General features: G+C 43.5%; 1 protein-coding gene and 1 long non-coding RNA gene across 2 annotated transcripts in view; one reads left to right on the forward strand and one right to left on the reverse strand.

Moving 5' to 3' along the window:
• The window catches only part of LOC133282939 (zinc finger SWIM domain-containing protein 6), an 85,362-nt gene that overhangs the window by 14,237 nt on the left and 52,145 nt on the right, over positions 1-18,980 (reverse strand). Inside the window, exons 6-9 of the mRNA XM_061479311.1 lie at positions 18,704-18,850; positions 15,880-16,026; positions 12,116-12,376; positions 9,683-9,818 (exon numbers count right to left, since the gene is read on the reverse strand). Coding sequence (XP_061335295.1) covers positions 9,683-9,818; positions 12,116-12,376; positions 15,880-16,026; positions 18,704-18,850 — 691 coding nt within the window. The remainder of the gene's footprint in view (positions 1-9,682; positions 9,819-12,115; positions 12,377-15,879; positions 16,027-18,703; positions 18,851-18,980) is intronic.
• Positions 13,558-15,856, forward strand: LOC133282940 (uncharacterized). The gene is made up of 3 exons (XR_009747732.1): positions 13,558-13,753; positions 13,976-14,088; positions 14,207-15,856. It is a non-coding gene; the product is annotated as an uncharacterized LOC133282940 (long non-coding RNA).

The raw sequence follows: 18,980 nt of genomic DNA on the forward strand, positions 1-18,980 counted from the left end.
ATGTCAGATGGTAGGGCTGTGTTTCTCTTTTGCACTTCCTTTGTCAATTCCCCCTTCCCTAGCAAGTGATCCCAGCTGCTTGGCTTCCCCACCTTCTAGTTCATGACCCTTGGACCCATTCTCCCAGCATAGGAGCAACCAGGTGATGATGTGCTCCCCTGGTTAATGGGTAAAATCTTTTTGCAAATTCTGTAGCTCGGTTGTGTTCTGGGGTCAAGAAGTCACCTCTTCTTCTTCTTCTTTTCAAGGCCAGGTTGGACAGAGGCTTGGGTGACATGGTTTAGTGTGAAGTGTCCCTGCCTGCAGGGGGTTTGGAACTAGAAGATCTTAAGGTCCTTTCCAGTCCTAATTATTCTATGATTCTTCCTCTGATCCACATAATAATAACTCCTGATCAGATGCTGTCCTGTGTAGTAAGTGCATTGGTTCTTCATCTTTCTTCACTGTACGAGTTGCTTTTTTTGCCTCTTTTTTGCTTTTCCTCTTGCGTACAGGGGCACAAATTGGTCCTCTAGTTTAGCTGCAGTGATTATCACTGTGGTTGGAGCGGCAGCAGTATCTGTTGTCAGGGTTGGTGCAGCTGCTGTGCTTGGGGTTTGAGTAGCACCAGCAGCTGCTCTGTCTGTTGCTCTCAGGATTTGGTTAGATGCTGTACTTGTCAATGGGATTTGGGTAGATGCTCTACTTGTCACTGGGGTTGGTGTAGCTGCTGTGCTTGGAGTTGGAGCAGCTGCGTTGTCTGGTGCTTTGCCATCAGATCCAGACACATTTTTCCCTTTGAAGGTGCTGGATAGTGTTGAACAGGCCTCTGTAAATATAGGCCAAGCCCCAGCACATTGCCATGATTTGTCCCCTTCTGGTATGACCAGGATGACAACACACCTCATTTAGGTGTTTTACTTATTTTTTCTGGATTTTGCACTCGGTCAGTGATGAAGTTCCAAAGCACTGGAGGGGCCCACTGGCCTAGATACTTGCCCATAATATCCCACACACCCTGCCACTCATGGCTGTCCAGCCTCGGGGAAAATCTCTTGGTCCACCTATATTGCTGTCTAACCCTAGACAAGACCTAAACCCGACTCTGCTTAACTTTCAAGATCAGACGAAATGGTCATGGGTAAAACACACTCTATATGTGTGCCAACATGCTAATCTCCATCAAAACCAGCAGGCAGGTCTCAAGGGTACCCAAAGGGCATTCAAAACCTTCAGAACTCTCAAATGATGCTGTAAATAGTCTGGTGGGGGAGCTGGGAACGTAAAGGAATGTCTCCTTCATAGGTTAATCCCCCGAGGAGAAGAAAAAGATGTGTAATTGCTAAACACCTCCATTATATACCTCCCAAAGTACAGAGATGATGAACACACTGGGAACGCAAGCCAGACCAGTTTCATGATCAATGAGTTGATTGCATTAGAAGTCATTACCATAAGGTACAGCAAAACAAGAACCTTACCGCAAGCCCCCCAGACGATAAACACTAAAGCAGCAAATACCAGCTGTAAGTGTGGTAAGACATGCAGAAACTCTGAGATCAAGAGCAACAACTTTGAGAGCCAATAAATCAGCATTGTGACAAGTGACTATTAATCCGAAACAATGAATGCTTATCACAAATACAATTAGAGACACTCCAGTCAGATCTGTCATTATCTCAACCCTTTGTGCCCCAAGATCGGCGCCACAAACAGCTGTCCTGGTTTAAGCTCACCTGGCAACCCAGAATCACGCAGCCACTCTCTCACTCCTCCCCCCTCTTCCCCCCCCCCCCGCTCCCAGTGGGATGGGGAGGAGAATCAAATGAATGTAACTCCCACAGGATAAGAACAGTCCAGTAACTAAGGTATAACACAAAACCACTACAGCTACCACCAATAATAAAAATGACAAGGGAAATAACGAGGGAAGAGAATACCACCCACCAAACGATACCCAGCGTGACCTGAGCAGCAATCTGCCCCTAGTTTATATACTGGGCATGACGTGCTGTGGTATGGAATACCCCTTTGGTTAGTTTGGGTCAGGTGTCTTGTCCTTGCTTCCTCCTGACTTCCCCTCCTCCCTGGCAGAGCATGGGACTCAGAAAGTCCTTGGTCAGATTAAACATTATTTAGCAACAACTAAAACCATCGGTGTTATCAGCATAGTTCCCAGGCTGAAAGTCAAAACCACAGCACTGCACCAGCTACTTAGAAGGAGAAAAATGACTGCTATTGCTGAACCCAGGACAGACACCTCGCACTAAACCATGTCGCCCAAGGCTCTGTCCCTTGAACACTGCGAGGGATCGAGCATTCTCGACTTCCCTGGGCAACTTATTCCAGTGCCTCACCACCTTGACAGTAAGGAACTTCTTCCTTATATTCAACCTAAACTTCCCCTGTTTAAGTTTTAACCCACTACATCTTGTCCTACCACCATAGTCCCTAATGAAGAGTCCATCCCCAGCATCCTTATAGGCCCCCTTCAGATACTGGAAGGCTGCTATGAGGTCTCCACCCAGCCTTCTCTTCTCCAGGCTGAACAGCCCCAACTTTCTCAGCCTATATTCATACGGGAGGTGTTCCAGTCCCCTGATCATCCTCGTGGCCCTTCTCTGGACTTGTTCCAACAGTTCCATGTCCTTTTCATGTTGAGGACACCAGAACTGCACACAATACTCCAGGTGAGGTCTCACGAGAGCAGATTAGAGGGGCAGGATCACCTCCTTCGACCTGCTGGTCACACTCCTCTGGATGCAGCCCAGGATACGGTTGGCTTTCTGGGCTGCAAGCACACACTGCCGGCTCATGTTCAGTTTCTCATCAACCAACACCCCCAAGCCCTTCTCTGCTGGGCTGCTCTGAATCTCTTCTCTGCCCAACCTGTAGCTGTGCCTGGGACTGCTCCAACCCAGGTGTAGGAACTTGCACATCATTTTGTTAAACTTCATGAGGTTGGCATTGGCCCACCTCACAAGTGTGTCAAGGTCCCTCTGGATGGCATTCCTTCCCTCCAGCGTATCAACCGAACCACACAGCTTGGTGTCATCGTCAAACCTGCTGAGGGTGCATTCAAACCCACTGTCCATGTCACAGAATCACAGAATCCCAAGGGTTGGAAGGGAGCTCAAAAGATCATCTAGTCCAACCCCTTGCAAGGGCAGGGTAACCTAGAGTACATCACACAGGAACTTGTCCAGGCGGGCCTTGAATATCTCCAACGTAGGAGACTCCACAACCCCCCTGGGCAACCAGTTCCAGTGATCTGTCACTCTCACAGAAAAGAAATTTTTCCTGATGTTCACATGGAACCTCCTATGCTCCAGTTTACACCCATTGCCCCTTGTCCTATCACTGGACATCACTGAAAAAAACCTAGCTCCATCATCCTGACACTCACCCTTTACATATTTGTAAACATTGACGAGGTCACCCCTCAGTCTCCTCTTCTTCAAGCTAGAGACCCAGCTCCCTCAGCCTCTCCTCATAAGGGAGATGTTCCACTCCCTTAATCATCTTTGTGGCTCTGCACTGGACTCTTTCAAGCAATTCCCTGTCCTTCTTGAACTGAGGGGCCCAGAACTGGACACAGTAATCCAGATGCAGCCTCAGCAAGGCAGAGTAGAGGGGGAGGAGAACCTCTCTTGACCTACTAACCACACCCTTTCTAATGCACCCTAGGATGCCATTGGCCTTCTTGGCCACAAGGGCACATTGCTGGCTCATGGTCATCCTCCTATCCACCAGGACCCCCAGGTCCCTTTCCCCTTCACTACTGTCCAGCAGGTCAGCCCCCAACCTGTACTGGTACATGGGGTTGATCTTCCCCAGATGCAAGACTCTACACTTGCCCTTGTTGAATTTCATCAAGTTTCTCCCCGCCCAACTCTCCAGCCTGTCCAGGTCTTGCTGAATGGCAACACAGCCTTCTGGTGTGTCAGCCACTGCCCAGTTTAGTATCATCAGTGAACTTGCTGAGGGTACACTCGGTTCCCTCATCCAGGTCGTTGATGAAAATATTAAACAGCACTGGTCCCAGCACCGACCCCTGAGGGACTCCACTAGTCACAGACCTTCAGCTAGATTCTGCCCCATTAACCACAACTCTCTGCCTTCTTCCTTTCAACCAGTTCTTGATCCACCTCACTACCTGATCATCAAGCCCACACTTCCTTAGCTTATCTATGAGGATGCTGTGGGAGACAGTATCAAATGCCTTACTGAAATCAAGAAAAACCACATCTACTGCTCTACCATCATCCATCCACCTAGTTACTTCCTCATAGAAGGCTATAAGGTTGGTCAAACATGACTTCCCCTTGGTAAAACCATGCTGGCTGCTCTTAATGACCCCCTCATCCTTGATATGCCTAGAGATGGTGTCAAGAATAAGTTGTTCCATCACCTTTCCAGGGATGGAGGTAAGGCTGACCGGTCTATAATTACCCGGGTCCTCCTTCTTGCCCTTCTTATAGAATGGCATGACGTTTGCCATCCTCCAATCCTCAGGCACCTCTCCTGTTTCCCACGACTTACCAAAGGTGATGGAGAGTGGCCCAGCAATGACCTCCGCCAGCTCCCTCAGCACCCGCGGGTGTATTCCATCCGGACCCATCGATTTATAGATGTCCAGATTGCTTAACTGATCCCTAACCCAATCCTCATCTACCAAAGCAAACTCCTCCTTTATCCTGACTCCTTCTGGGGCTATAGGAATCTGGGTCCCTCAGGGAGAGTCTGCAGGAGTAAAGACAGAGGCAAAGAAGGCATTCAGCACCTCTGCCTTCTTTATATCCTCTGTCTCCAGGGCACCCACCTCGTTCAGCAGTGGGCCTATATTGCCTCTTGTGTTAGTTTTATCTGCTATGTATTTGAAGAAGCCCTTTCTGTTGTCCTTAACCAGACTTGCAAGATTAAGTTCCAAGGAGGCCTTAGCTGTCCTAATTGCCTCCCTACATCCTCTAACAACTGTCCTATATTCCTCCCAAGTGGCCAGCCCCTCCTTCCATAATCCATAGATTCTCTTTTTCCGCATGAGTTTGCCCAGCAGTTCCTTGTTTAACCATGCTGGTCTCCTGGCTCCCCTACTTGACTTCCTACCCATTGGGACACTGATCCTGAGCTTGAAAGAAGTGGTCCTTGAATGCTGACCAACTATCTTGAGCCCCTTTCCCACCTAGTACCCTTTCCCATAAGACTTTCCTTAGCAATTGATTGAAGAGGCCAAAGTTGGCCCTTCGGAAATCCAGAATTGCGGCCTTGCTAGATATTCTATTCCTCCCACACAGGATCCTAAACTCCACCATCTCATGGTCACTGCAGCCAAGGCTGCCATTGACCATCACCACTTCAACCAGACCCTCCTTGCTGGTGAGTACTAGATCCAGCAGCGCTCCTCTCCTAGTTGGTCTGTCCACCATTTGTATTAAGAAGTTATCATCAATGCACTGGAGGAACCTCCTAGACTGTGAATGATTGGCTGTGTAAGTCTTCCAGCAAATATCGGGGTAGTTAAAATCCCCCATGAGGAACAAGGCATGTAGTCGTGAGGCTGCTTTCAGTTGCCTGTAGAAAGCCTCATCAACTCCTTCGTCCTGATCAGGAGGTCTATAATAGACCCCCACAACTGTATCACCCGTACCAGACTGTCCCTTAATTGGTACTCACAGACTTTCCACTTGCTCCTCATCTGCCCCTGGACAGAACTCAATACATTCTAGTCTCTCTCTTGCATAAAGAGCAACTCCACCACCTCGCTTTGCTGACCTATCTTTCCTAAAAAGGACACAGCCATCCATGACCACATTCCAGTCATGTGAGCTGTCCCACCATGTCTCCGTAACTGCCACCAGATCATAACCTTTAGACCACACACAGACCTCTAACTCCTCCTGTTTATTCCCCATGCTGCATGCATTGGTGTGCAGGCATTTCAGGGAGCGAGCAGAGCACGCTAGTGGCACCCTTGGGAGGCCTTCTGGTCTTCATTAATACTAGAACAATGCTCCACTAGTTCAAACCCAGCTACAACCCCCTCGCACTTTGAATCTAACCTAAAGCTCTGTGAGTGAGCTCTGCTAACTCCTGCCTTGGTACCCTTTTTCTCCTGCGGGACAGGGTCTAAACAACTATCCTTTCCCTCAAATGAAACAATAGATTGAGAGACCTCCCTAGTCCGCCATCCTTCAAGCCCTAGCATGTTTCTCTTGGGCTTCTCCCTAACAGGCCCAGTTATCTCCCCTTCCCCCTTCATATCTAGTTTAAAGCCCTGTCAATGAGCCCTGCTAACTCCTGCCCCAAAAACCTTTTCCCCCTCTGGGACTGGTGTATCCCACCTGCCACCAGCAAAACAGGTGTCTCATATAGCAGCCCATGATTGAAAAACCCAAACCCCTGCCTTTGGCACCAGTCAGGTAGCCATACATTAATCTGCAGACTCTTCCTATTTATCTCTTCACCCTTGCTTGTAACAGGTATGGAGGCAAACACCACTTGCACTCCAGACCCTCTAACCAGCCGTCCCAGGGCCCTGAAGTCTCTCTTCATTGTCCTCCTTGTAATAATTTCATCACTGCCAACCTGAAAAACCAGCAGTGGATAGTAGTCAGAGGGCTGCACCAGATCAGAGTTTCCTTTTAACATCTCTAATCTGAGCCCCAGGTAGGCAGCAGACTTCCCTGTGGGATGGATCTGGTCGACAAATGGGCCCTTCTGTTCCCCTCAGAAGGGAGTCACCCACCACAATTACTCTTCTTTTCTTCTTGGTTGAGGAAGTTCTAAGGCATGGGGGTGAATGACAAGCCCTAGGTGACTCACTAGATAGATCTACTCCTCCATCTCCATTTATCTGGCCCTGTAGTTCCAAGACCCCATACCTGTTATTCAAGGGCAACTGGGAGGGAGAAAGGGATTGCGAGGGTTTTCGCTTACCTCTCTGAGGAGGGACCTCCCTCCATACCTCCCTGTCCCTTAAGTTCACTCCTTCTATCTGATGGTAGGAGGGAAGGGGATCCATCACTTGTTCAACCACTTCTCTCTGCCCTTGCCTTAGGGTGTGGCTCCACCAATCTATTTCACTTTCTCATTCTCTGATGGCTCTCAACCTTTCTACCTCCTAACTCAGTTCAGCCACCTGCCTGAGCAGATCATTTATTCGCTCACACGGCACACAAGCGGTGTCACTTGCTCTCTCCAGTACAAGTGCCAGGCTCAGGCATTTACTGCAGCCAGAGACCTGCACGGTCGCATGACTGCCGGAAGGGTCAGTCTGGGTACCTACATTATTCCTCACTACAGCTTTTGATCGTGTTGTGACCATGATCTATCTGGTCGATCGGCCCATCTATGTCTCTCCGCACAAGCAGGCAGTCCTTCCTCCTCCTGCGCTCCAGGCGAGTCCTCTTGATCAGGTGGTCATCCTGCTCTCCTGCCCACGCAAACTGCTGCACAAACTGCCTCTACCTGCCTCGACCTGCGCTGTTTGCTGTGCTCCTGGTCTCTTGCACTCCCTGGGCAGGTTTTTAACCCCTCACAGCTGGTGCAGCTCCTCCTGGCTCTGCCCCCGGTGAGTCAGCTCCTGGCATGAGCTGAGCTGCCAGCTCCTGGGCAAGTCCTGTCGAAGACTTGAGGCTCCCTCCTTGGTGGCTCTTGTTGCCCTGAGGTGAGGCTCCTAGATGGTGATCTCCCCCCGCTCTGCTCTGGTGTTGCAGGCGTCCTCTCTCAAGCTACTCACCCCACCAGTTTTGCACTACATTTCCAGACATGCCGCCTTGTGTTTGTTTCTATACTGAGAAAATTGAGAGAGGCCAAAAACTGTTGCTATGCACCTCCTCCAATGAGAGCAGTTCCTTTCACTGCCTTCTGAAATGCCATTTCACGCTTGTGAGGTGGGCTGATGCCAACCTCATGAAGCTTAACCATGCCAAGTGCAAGGTCCTACACCTGGGTCAGAGCAATCCCAGGCACAGCTACAGGTTGGGCAGAGAAGAGATTCAGAGCAGCCCTGTGGAGAAGGACTTGGGGGTGTTGGTCGATGAGAAAATGAACATGGGCCAGCAGTGTGTCCTTGCAGCCCAGAAAGCCAACCATATCCTGGGCTGCATCAAAAGGAGCGTGACCAGCAGGTCGAAGGAGGTGATCCTGCCCCTCTAATCTGCTCTTGTGAGACCTCACCTGGAGTATTGTGTGCAGTTCTGGTGTCCTCAACATAAAAAGGACATGGAACTGTTGGAACAAGTCCAGAGAAGGGCCACGAGGATGACCAGGGGACTGGAGCACCTCCCGTATGAAGACAGGCTGAGGAAGTTGGGGCTGTTCAGCCTGGAGAAGGCTGGGTGGAGACCTCATAGCAGCCTTCCAGTATCTGAAGGGGGCCTATAGGGATGCTGGAGAGGGACTCTTCATTAGAGACTGTAGTGATAGGACAAGGGGTAACGGGTTAAAACTTAAACAGGGGAAGTTTAGGTTGGATATAAGAAGGAAATTCTTTCCTGTTATGGTGGTGAGGCACTGGAATAAGTTGCCCAAGGGAGGTTGTGAATGCTCCATCCCTGGCAGTGTTCAAGACCAGGTTGCACGAGGCCTTGGGTGATATGATTTAGCATAAGGTGTCCCTGCCCATGGCAGGGGGGTTGGAACTAGATGATCTTAAGGTCCTTTCCAACCCTAACGATTCTATGATTCTAATTAATTTATAAAGAAGGCTGTGGAACAAATAGTCTTATCATCTGCTAAGCAGTAGATGATCCTGAGACTGCTGGTGAGATCCCTCTTTCCTCATTTCTTGTCACTGCCATCACACACACACCCACATCAGTAAGAGGACACACACACTAAAGCTATTATTTAACACAAAACCACACGCCCCAAGAGTGGAATTCTACAAGGACTTGTAACAGAATGCTGTCTTACAGTTGTAGATAAACACTAATTGTACATTTATAAATGATTATACTGTAGTTACTACAGACATCATTTGGTTTTACAGATGACAGAACAAAAGTAATTTCTCCTTAAAGGGAACACTGCTTCTTTTAGAAAAAAAATATGGTCTTAATTACCAAGTGTTGTGGTTTAAAACCAGTCAGGCAGCTCGTTCACTCACTCCCCCCCTTCTTTCCCTCCCCCTACTCCTGGAGGGATGGAGAGGAGAATCGTAAAGAATGCAACTCCCACAGGTTGAGATAAGAACAGTTTAGTAACTAAGGTATAACACAAATCACTACTGCTACCACCAATAATAATAATGATAAGAGAAATAACAAGGGAAGAGAATACAACACCTCACCACCCGCCCCGCCCCACCCCACCCAACTGAGAACCAACGATACCTCGTCCAGCCCTACAGTCCCTAGCCCTTCCAGGTAACTCTCAGTTACATCCTGGGCATGACGTGCTGTGGTATGGAATACTTCTTTGGTCAGTTTGGGTCAGGTGTCCTGTCTCTGCTTCCTCCTGGCTTCCCTCCTCCCTGGCAGACCATGTGGCTCAGAAAGTCCTTGGCCAGACCAAACATTTAAGCAGTAACTAAAAACATCGGTGCTATCAGCACCGTTCCCAGGCCGAAAGTCAAAAACACAGTGCTGCACCAGCTATTAAGAAGGAGAAAAAATGACTGCTACTGCTGAACCCAGGACACCAAGCCTTTCCCTTTTTCAAAACTACTTGTGCTCTTTCTAGATGAGTTGTGAATACATACCGCATGGCTCTCAGTGCAGTTTTGTATGCCAATTCAGCATCATGATGTAGGAGAGAGGTGAAAAGATACTTGGCAAATGTGTGCATCGGAACACTCTCTCGATGGATGACTTCACCTAAACCACTATATGGTCCAGCTGTGGGAAAGAGAAAGAAAGATAATGTCAGTCTTTACAGACTGTTAGAACCCAATTTCTGGACCTTTAAAAACATTCATTAAATCTTGAGTTAGAATTGGTATTCAGAGACAGTTTGCTCTACAAAAGGTAAAGTTACATTAATATTTTTGTGAAGTATATTAAATACCATATATTCTTTGAGACAAGAAGACAGCCCACAAATTGTATAATATTAAGCACACTACCAGTGCCATACAAATGACAGAATGGTCCCAAGACTCCATAGGGCTCATTCATCAAGTCTATGATATGCCAAAGTAGAAGGTGATAATCGTAGCTTTGCCTCTGCATAGTTATGTTGTGCACATGAATTCCTATGCATCCACAAAATGCAAAGATAAAAATCACTAGGCATTAAGAAAGTCTGAGCTCCATAGGTGGGCATTTCTGAAGACTGGGGCTGATCACAAAGGAAACGTCAATGAAGATTAAGTAGGTGACAATGTGTGTCTCAATCATTTAAAATGAAGTTGAAAGCCATTCAAAACAAGCTAGCATCGCTTCAATGAAAGAAACCATTTCATAAATATATATTAAAATATATTCTGTCATTAACCTAGCAGTAGAGCAAAAATTAGATCAGTTCTTGCAACACAGTCTTATGTTCTGCTTTCCCACGCATTCAAATGGTAGCTACATACAGCATACATTAATCTCCTTTAACAGCATAGAAATCATCTTAATATTGGATTAAGGTTTCCTTATTATATCTACAGGACTTTAACTATAAAACCACATTCGATATGATTAAGATCTTAAATCACTGCACAGTTTTTCCTCCATGTGAGCTGGCAGTTTCTGTCTAACCTGGAATAAACTAATGCTATTAAAGAAAATCCAGATTTCTCAGCACACAGTAATGCAAAACCATCATTGCACACTGCTCACCAGTTACAGGTAGTTATTTTAGCAAATTTCCTGCTATTATCACTTGTTTACTACTGTAAGAAAACAAAAAAAAAAATCAGTGATCAAAGCAGTAAACTAGAAGTATCAGAGAACATAGAAATCCTGCCTTTTACTCATAAAACATCCTTACCAGTAAATAGATGGAGTGAATTGATTTAATAATCCATAGGATCTCTCTCTGGTGGTTAATAGCTAGATCCAGTAAGTAGCTGTTCTTCTCCAAAGGCCATAAAGCAGTGGTTACAGCCAGACCATAATGGAAATTCTCCCTATGGTGCAGCTTCTCTGCAGTTTCAAATAGCACCATCAGTAGGTACCAAAGTCTTTAAGGATCTGGGGCAATAATAGTGACTCAAAGCTGAACCCTAAACTACATACTGTGTCCCTTCCATTAAAGATGTAGTTTTAAAAGAAAAATGTCTTACAGAAAAAAAGCAAAACCTGACTTCTGTGTAACAGTCTTCACAACTTACCTAGAGCAGTATTACACTCCCCACCATCCCTTGAGCAAGCACTCAAAACTTGGACCATGCCTTTAGCTAATTGGTTACTTTAAAGTTTTCTCTTCAATTTAAAAAAAAAAACAAACTAGAAAGACAACCTTAGAACCCACAAGACTACTCTCTGAACATGAGGCCTAAGTGTTTTATGTTAAGCCTTTTTAAAAGCTAAGGCAAAAGCATGCACTTATTTGGTGTAGATTATTTCAATACACTGGCTAATTGCCAAACACAAGTTATTTGTCTTAATCAAAATTAAGCATAAGATTAGGCCTTAACCTCAATATTTGAACATATATTTTAATTTTCATGTATGATACAAATTTCAGAGGTAAGTAATTTTCCTAATTGGTACAAAGAAAATGTTATATTTCTGTCCCAGTAATTCTAAGTGAATTTTCTGAGCTCTTCACTTGGGAACAGAGGTAAAAGTCCTCATACATTTACTAATCTGCCAGTCCTTTTTCAGGATAAAAGTGACATTTAGAAACTTGCTACCTGAGAACTGTTGATGATAACTAATATCTATATTATTTAACTGTGAGCCTGGGTTGTATAATCAGGATACTGAGATTACGACAAGCAACAAATCTAAAGAACAAAACACAATAAAAATTAAAATTAAAGGCTTATAAATCAGTAGATTCCTTATCTCTATAGTCATGTGATATCTGAAGTATGTATGATTCTCATAAGAGACTGGAAATAAAATTTTGCTTGAGCTCTACATCAGAAAAAATCTTAAGTATGTAAGGCAGTTTCCACTGGAATACTAAATTCAGTGGGCTTGTATAAGTGAAGACAGTTTAAAGAAGCAGTGAGCATCTTTGAACTACATTGAACTACCTTCTAATAGGAAGGCTGCTTGTTTTCGAAAAATCTTCACCAGAGTATCATCCAATTCAATTTCCTGTAGCTTAGAAATGAGTTGCTCCTCATTTCGACAAACCTTCTCTTGTGCATACAAGCCATCTGGCATTATTCGTTGCTGTCCCAGCCCTATTAATACTACTTCCACAGCCAGCGTTAAATAAGATTCCCCTTCTTCTAAGAATTTGTGTGCAGGCAGGTGCTGGTACTCCAGAGATTTGCATTGCCCCACATTCTCTGTAAAGGGTGACACAAAGAATAACACATCAGGAAATCATTCTAATCCATAATCTGCCTATAATGCCACATTTACAAATGCTTCCTCTGTCAGCATTCATTTTTTAAAAATTATTTAAATTACTAGCACAGTTTCAAGATCCAATGATCCGATCTGAACTACCTGATCCAATTCCACATGGCAGAAATATATAAAACAATTTGGTTTTAAAAAACTACTCAAAAAACCAAAGTTTTCATTTTAAACTGCATGATTTGGAGAAAGGCAATTTCTCCAGCTTTGCGCAATAAGGCCAAAATTGGAAGATCTAGTTCCATTTTTTCCCCACCCATTTCCGTATCTCCTTAAAGTTTTGATGTTATATAAGTGTAAAGGAAAGATGCTTATATACTGCATAGATTTCATATGAAGCTATTAGGATTGTACAAATAAAGTAGATGTGGCAACTCCACAAAACTTTAAAGCAACCTGTTTCCTAGAGCTCTTTTCATGATTTTTTGTTACAGTTGTATTTATGATAAACATGTATAATGTTTCTGACTCCTATTAACACTAGAAGGGCAACTTTTAGCAAAGATTATTTGTAAATTCCACACAAAGCCATGAATTACTTAAGAGTACTACTAATTCATTAGGCACTTCAGAGACATACCATATGACAAAACCCCTAGCAGTTTACAGTCTAGTTTGAGAAAAGTTGTAATGTACAGAAGTAAGGATGTATGTGGTTTGTATGGCAAGGTTTTAGTAGCAGGGGGGCTACAGGGGTGGCTTCTATGAGAAGATGCCAGAAGCTTCCCCAGTGTCCAAAGGAGCCAATATCAGCCGGCTCCAAGATAGACCTGCCACTATCCAAAGTTGAGCCCATCAGCTATGGTGGTAGCACCTCTGTGATAACATATTTTAGAAGGGGAAAAAGTTATTGTGCAGAAGAAATTGCAGCTGGAAGAGAGGAGGAAGAATATGTGAGAGAAACAACCATGCAGACACCAAGATCAGTGAAAAAGTAGGGGGAAGAGATGCTTCAGGTGCTGCAGCAGAGATTCCCCTGCAGTCCTTAGTAAAGACCATGGTGAGGCAGGCTGTCCACCTGCAGCCCATGGAGGTTAATGGTAGACCAGATATCCACCTGCAGCCTGTGGAGGATCCTACACCAGAGCAGGTTGATACATTTGAAGGAGGCTGTGACCCTGTAGGAATCCTATGCTGGAGCAGGCTCCTGGCAGGACATGTGGCACTGTGGAGAGGGTAGCTCATGCTGAAAACGGTTTGTTAGGAGGGCTTGTGACCTTGTGGGGGACCCATGGAGCAGTTCATAAAGAAGTATAGCCTGTGGGAAGGACCCCATGCTAGAGCAGGGGAAGAGTGAAAGAAAGGTGTTTTGAGATTTGTTTTTATTTCTCATTACCCTACTCTGATTTGATTGGTAATACATTAAACTAATTTCTCCAAGTCGAGTCTATTTTGCCTGTTGGAACTAGATGATCTCAAGGTCTTTTCCAACCCTAACTCTTCTATGACGGTAATTGGTGAGTGATCTCTCCTGGTCCTTATCTTGACCCATGAGCCTTTTGTTATATTTTCTTTCCCCTGTCCAGTTGGGGAGGGGGAGTGATAGAGCAGCTTTGGTGGGCACCTGGCATCCAACCAAGTTGATCCCAACAAAAAGGAGATAGACAGCTGCAGCAAATGAGAAGGCAGAATGCATTTGGTAGATTGCGTATGTATGTGTAGGGGGAATTTAGTTTTCAACACACACACAACTTTTATTTAATTGCTTTTTTTGTGTGTGTTTTTTTTTCCTAATTGCAAATTAATGTTTTTTCCAGAATTTGGGGATATGGGTTTAGAAGTTTGTTGAAGAAAATCCAGTTGAATAAAAGGGGTTCTGAGGCAAAGCCCCAAGAAGCTTTGGGATGTGCATATACAAGAGAGCTGTAAATAGAGGGATAAATTGATTTTCTGACCACACAGAAGGTGAAAAGAGATTGAGATTAAGGAATAAATCAGTTAAGATCCTGGGAAGCAAATGCTTAAGTTAAAATGGGCATACACATCCTGTCCTAAATTATATATCAATACTGCAACACTGTTTTCCAATTCATAACCTTTACAGACCATGCCTGTTATAAATTGTTTTGCCATCAATTTGAATTATTATATACACTTGTATCTAAGAAGTCAAAAAACATCCTGGACTGCATAGGAGGAGCATCACCAGCAGGTCAAGAAAGGTGATCCTTCTGCTTCGCTCAGAAATAGTGAGCCTACACCTGGAGTGCCCTGTCTAGTACTGGCCTCCCCATGGACATGCTGGAGCAGATCCAGTGAGGGGCCACAAAGATGATTAAAGTACTGGAGCATCTCCCATATAAGAGACTGAGACAGCTGGCACTGTTTAGTCTGGAAAAAAAAGGCTCAGGAGGATCTTACCAACATGTATAAATATCTGATGGGAGAATGTAAAGAAGACAGAGCCAGACTCCTCTCAGCAGTATCCTGTGACAGGACAAGAGGCAGTGGGCACAAACTAAAATACAGGAAATTCCATCTGAGAGTAGGAAAACACTCCAGAAGAGCCTGCCAACCTCAACAACTCTGTGATTTCCTGTAGCTTTTCAAAAAGAGAACAGAGCAATGTATGTGGAGAGGGTTGCTCTATAAAGTCTTATTTGCTTTTATTTCAAGCATCAAGTATGGAGTTGTCTTCAAGAATGAGTAACTGGTAGTTTTTGAAGTGCTTTCATATAACTTATAACAAAATTTTACTTTAAAAATTTTCTCTCCCTTATGTTTTCTTAGAGAATTGTCATGTTTTAACACCAGCTGGCAACTAAATACCACAACTTGCTCATTCCCCTCCATTCTGGTGTGATGGGGAGGAGAATTAGGGAAAGGTAAAATCTGTGAGTTGATATAAAAACAGTTTAATAATTGAAACAAAGTAAAGTATAATATATAATAAATAATAATGAGAAATAAAAAGAGGAATAAACCCCAACCAACAACAGTGATGCACAGCACAATTGCTCGCCACCTAGTGACTGATGCCCAGCCTGTTCTCGAGCAGCAATTGGCTCCTTCTGGCTAACTTCCCCCCAGTTTCTATGCTGAGCATGATGTTCTGGGGTATGGGATACCCCTTTGGCTAGTTTGGGTCAGGTGTCCTGGCTATGTTCCTTCCCTGCTTCTTGTGCCCCTCCTCACTGACAGTGCATGAGAGACTGAAAAGTCCTTGATCAGGGTAAGCACTACTTAGCAACAACTAAAACATTAGTGTGTTATTAACATTATTCTCAGACTAAAGCCAAAGCACAAAACTGTACAAGCTACTAGGAAGAAAAGTAACTCTATCTCATATGAAACCAGGACAGTATGAGTATGCAAATGTGAGTTATACTATAAAGGCACTGGTTTAAAATTTAATTTAGAAAGTCAAGATAGAAAAATGCCTCCAGTTACTGAAGACTTAGAGAAGATTGCTCCCTTTTCATGGCCTTACCCATGAAGTCTGAGAATCCATGGAAGCTCTCATCATCCACCCTGCAGGCTTCCATCAGGCTACTGAAAAGGGTACTAATGGGATCCAAAGGGTGTCCCACCCAACCTTCAAGATTCGTTACTGAGGTTACTCCTTTGTGGAGAAGTTCTGTGACAGAAAAGATGGAGGGAGAAGGGAGGGAAAGAGAGCACGTTAGCCCCTCAAAACAATTCTAGAAATAAAACTGATTAAAATGCTCTTGGTACAGAATTCAAAGTATTTCCAGTAGCTTCTGCTTAGAAGGAGAATATACTATCTTTCAGGTTGAACTCATTGACCTTTGTGAATACATTAAAAGAGGAAAAAAAGAAAATGGATGAAGGCCAAGCATTTTGAGCACTAGCAAAGTGCATTATGGGTCAAAAATTTCAACTGCAGTATCTTTTGAAATTTCTTAGTTGATACCAGCAATTCTTCTGAAAATGTGCTTTTTTTTTTTTGTTATTCTAAAGATTCAGTCAACAAATACCTTCATGGATACTTTGTTTTGTAGCCCTCATCCATCAATCAGTTGTAACATGAAAAAATTGTTTGGCACAATGAATTAATTATAGGAAATATTGCTGTGGTAACAGATGTTAGAGATTTCACAAATCCTGTTTTTATTAAGAATCTTATGGCAGTAGCTCCCCTTTGACTACAACTCCCAACTTTTTTCTCCTAGACACGTACACAACAGAACTATGAGAAATCAGTTGCATTACAGGTAACCATTAAAAAAACTGTATACAAGCCATTACTGATACTCTTGTTTCTCTGCCTATTGCACGCTAACTTGTACCTGCCTCTGCTCTCTCTCATTCACAAAGTGCTCTCTTTCTAAGTAACCATGTGTATAATCACAAGTCTTTAAAAGCTTGCTTCTTGCGTCTTTAAACATATGGGGCTACAAAGTGAAACACAGCCACACTGTTGAACTGAGTGTTCAGGAGGGTGGCTTTTTTTTAAAGAATCAACTGATATGAATATTAAAAACAATAATTGTCTTACTAACAAATAACATGTACTAAAGATGACAGGCAGAAGCCTGTAGTATTACCAAAAAGAATTAATATCAGTGACTTCTGACTCGCTTATATCCCATTTCCTCTATCTACTTATGAGCTTCACTCGTCTCATGCCAGAGGCTTCAGTCCTTCATTTATGTAGACATTTAAATCATTCAAGGGATTCCACAGACGTCAGATCAGTCACATGAATGAAAGCTAAGTAGAAGCATGTGGTGGTTGCTGAACCGAAACCATAGCTGCAGAATTAATCTGTTTATAGAGAAGACCAGCATATTTTGCAGCATTAAAAGTATTTTAGAATTCCAAGCATAAGAGAAAAAAAATACAAAAAACACCCAAACAAAAAAAAAGCAGCAACAACACAGAAATTACAAACTTCTTTGTTTTTGGGTAGGATGAATTGCACTTCATACACTCCATTTTTAGAATAATATTAGTTGACAGCTATAGAAACTGCTCACAGGGAAAGGAACTTAACAGAATTATTGAATGTCTAGATACTGCATTAGCAACTGGGAATGTAAAGAAGAGGTACTAGGAACAGCACACTTGCAGCAAACCCTTCACCACCTGTCAGCAGTATGTATACACATTCACACGCTGGCATAGCCTCCTCCCTTCTTACCTCTCTACTCTGAGAAGCTGGGAAACATGCAAAGCTTTTAAGGAAGTACATGTTAAGGAAAGATATATTCCATGATAAAAACACTCAGAAAAATTCTCCTAAGTAATAAGACAAAGTGCTTTTAAGTTTTATTCAAATCTAGGACCCGCAATAGTACTCAAAATTTCTTCCTTGGGTAGTGTGAAATGGAAATGGAGGCAAATAGGAACTTCCAGCTTTTTTTTTTTTTTTCAGTTAGATGTCTACCTTGTCTTCAAATTCTAAATGAAATTTCTGGGAAAACACCTGCACATACACTTGAAAAATTTACACACATGACTTCACACTAATATATTTTACCTACAATGCATGAGGATACACATGGTTAAGAGTAGCAACAAAGTTCTGAAATAAAATTTGAATGAAAGATGTTCTTGTAGTAGTGGAGAATGTAATTCCAGTTTTCCCACATACATTCTTTAACCACAGAGTCATCCCTTTCTTCTTCCACTACCTCTTCAAACTTATAAGTTCAGTGCAGGATTATTTTTGGTAGTATGTTCCTTCCAAAAATAGGGGTAGTGCTCAGAGGGACACCATAGAAAATTTTATAAAGCCAGTGTTTCAAAAATCTCATTTCCAGAAATGTGAATCTACTAAAGTTTTAATCATCATAAAAGACTTTTAGAACAAACTGCCGAATTTGATAAATTTCTGTAGTTCAGACTTTGCCTTGTTGTTACCTTCAGTGTCCTCTTTAGGCTTCCACCTCAGAAATATATAGCACTGCTAAATTATACATCAGAGGAAAAAAAATATTTTAAATACCTGATGTGCCAAATGCAAAGCTTGTTTAAAAGCCTATAAATTACACAGGGTAAATATTTACACTGTGTAACCAAAAAGCCTTAATGGGATAAAAGCACCATCATGTCAGACATTGCAGAAGGCAGAACAGAGAGCCCTTGCCCTGCAGGGCTTACAACCCAGCTTAAAAAAAACAAACCCTCCAACATCCAGAATGTGGCATTACCACTACAGTCATTTGGATGGAAGAGTTAAGTCACCTCTTTTGCTTTAGTTTCAAAAGCAGTTTTCTCATGCAGAGTTACAGTCCAGTGTTATTGTCACCTTGCCACATCCTTTGCCCTTCCCTCTTCCCCACATTTACCTTTCTTCTGAGCCTGGAACATTTCCAGCTGTTTCTGCTGCTGTCTTCTTAGTGTATTAACGATAGCTATTGCTAGCCTCAGTGCTTCTTGTGGGTATCCATGAGATCGTAATGCATCCACCCTCGCACAGGCTGTAGGAACATGTTCTAAAATGGAGAAGATAATTGAAGAATAGCAATGCTTCCATGTCTAAAATGTCCTGTTTTGCTGGGTTACTCAAAAGAGCTTTTTTTCTTTGTTTTGTTTTTAAAACTATGCAAGAGAGACTTAAAGGAC

This window comes from Pezoporus flaviventris, unplaced genomic scaffold (genome assembly GCF_033815535.1).
Source record: "Pezoporus flaviventris isolate CSIRO_AGI_PZ_B2104156 unplaced genomic scaffold, CSIRO_AGI_Pfla_v1 ptg000146l, whole genome shotgun sequence".
Taxonomy (NCBI): domain Eukaryota; kingdom Metazoa; phylum Chordata; class Aves; order Psittaciformes; family Psittacidae; genus Pezoporus; species Pezoporus flaviventris.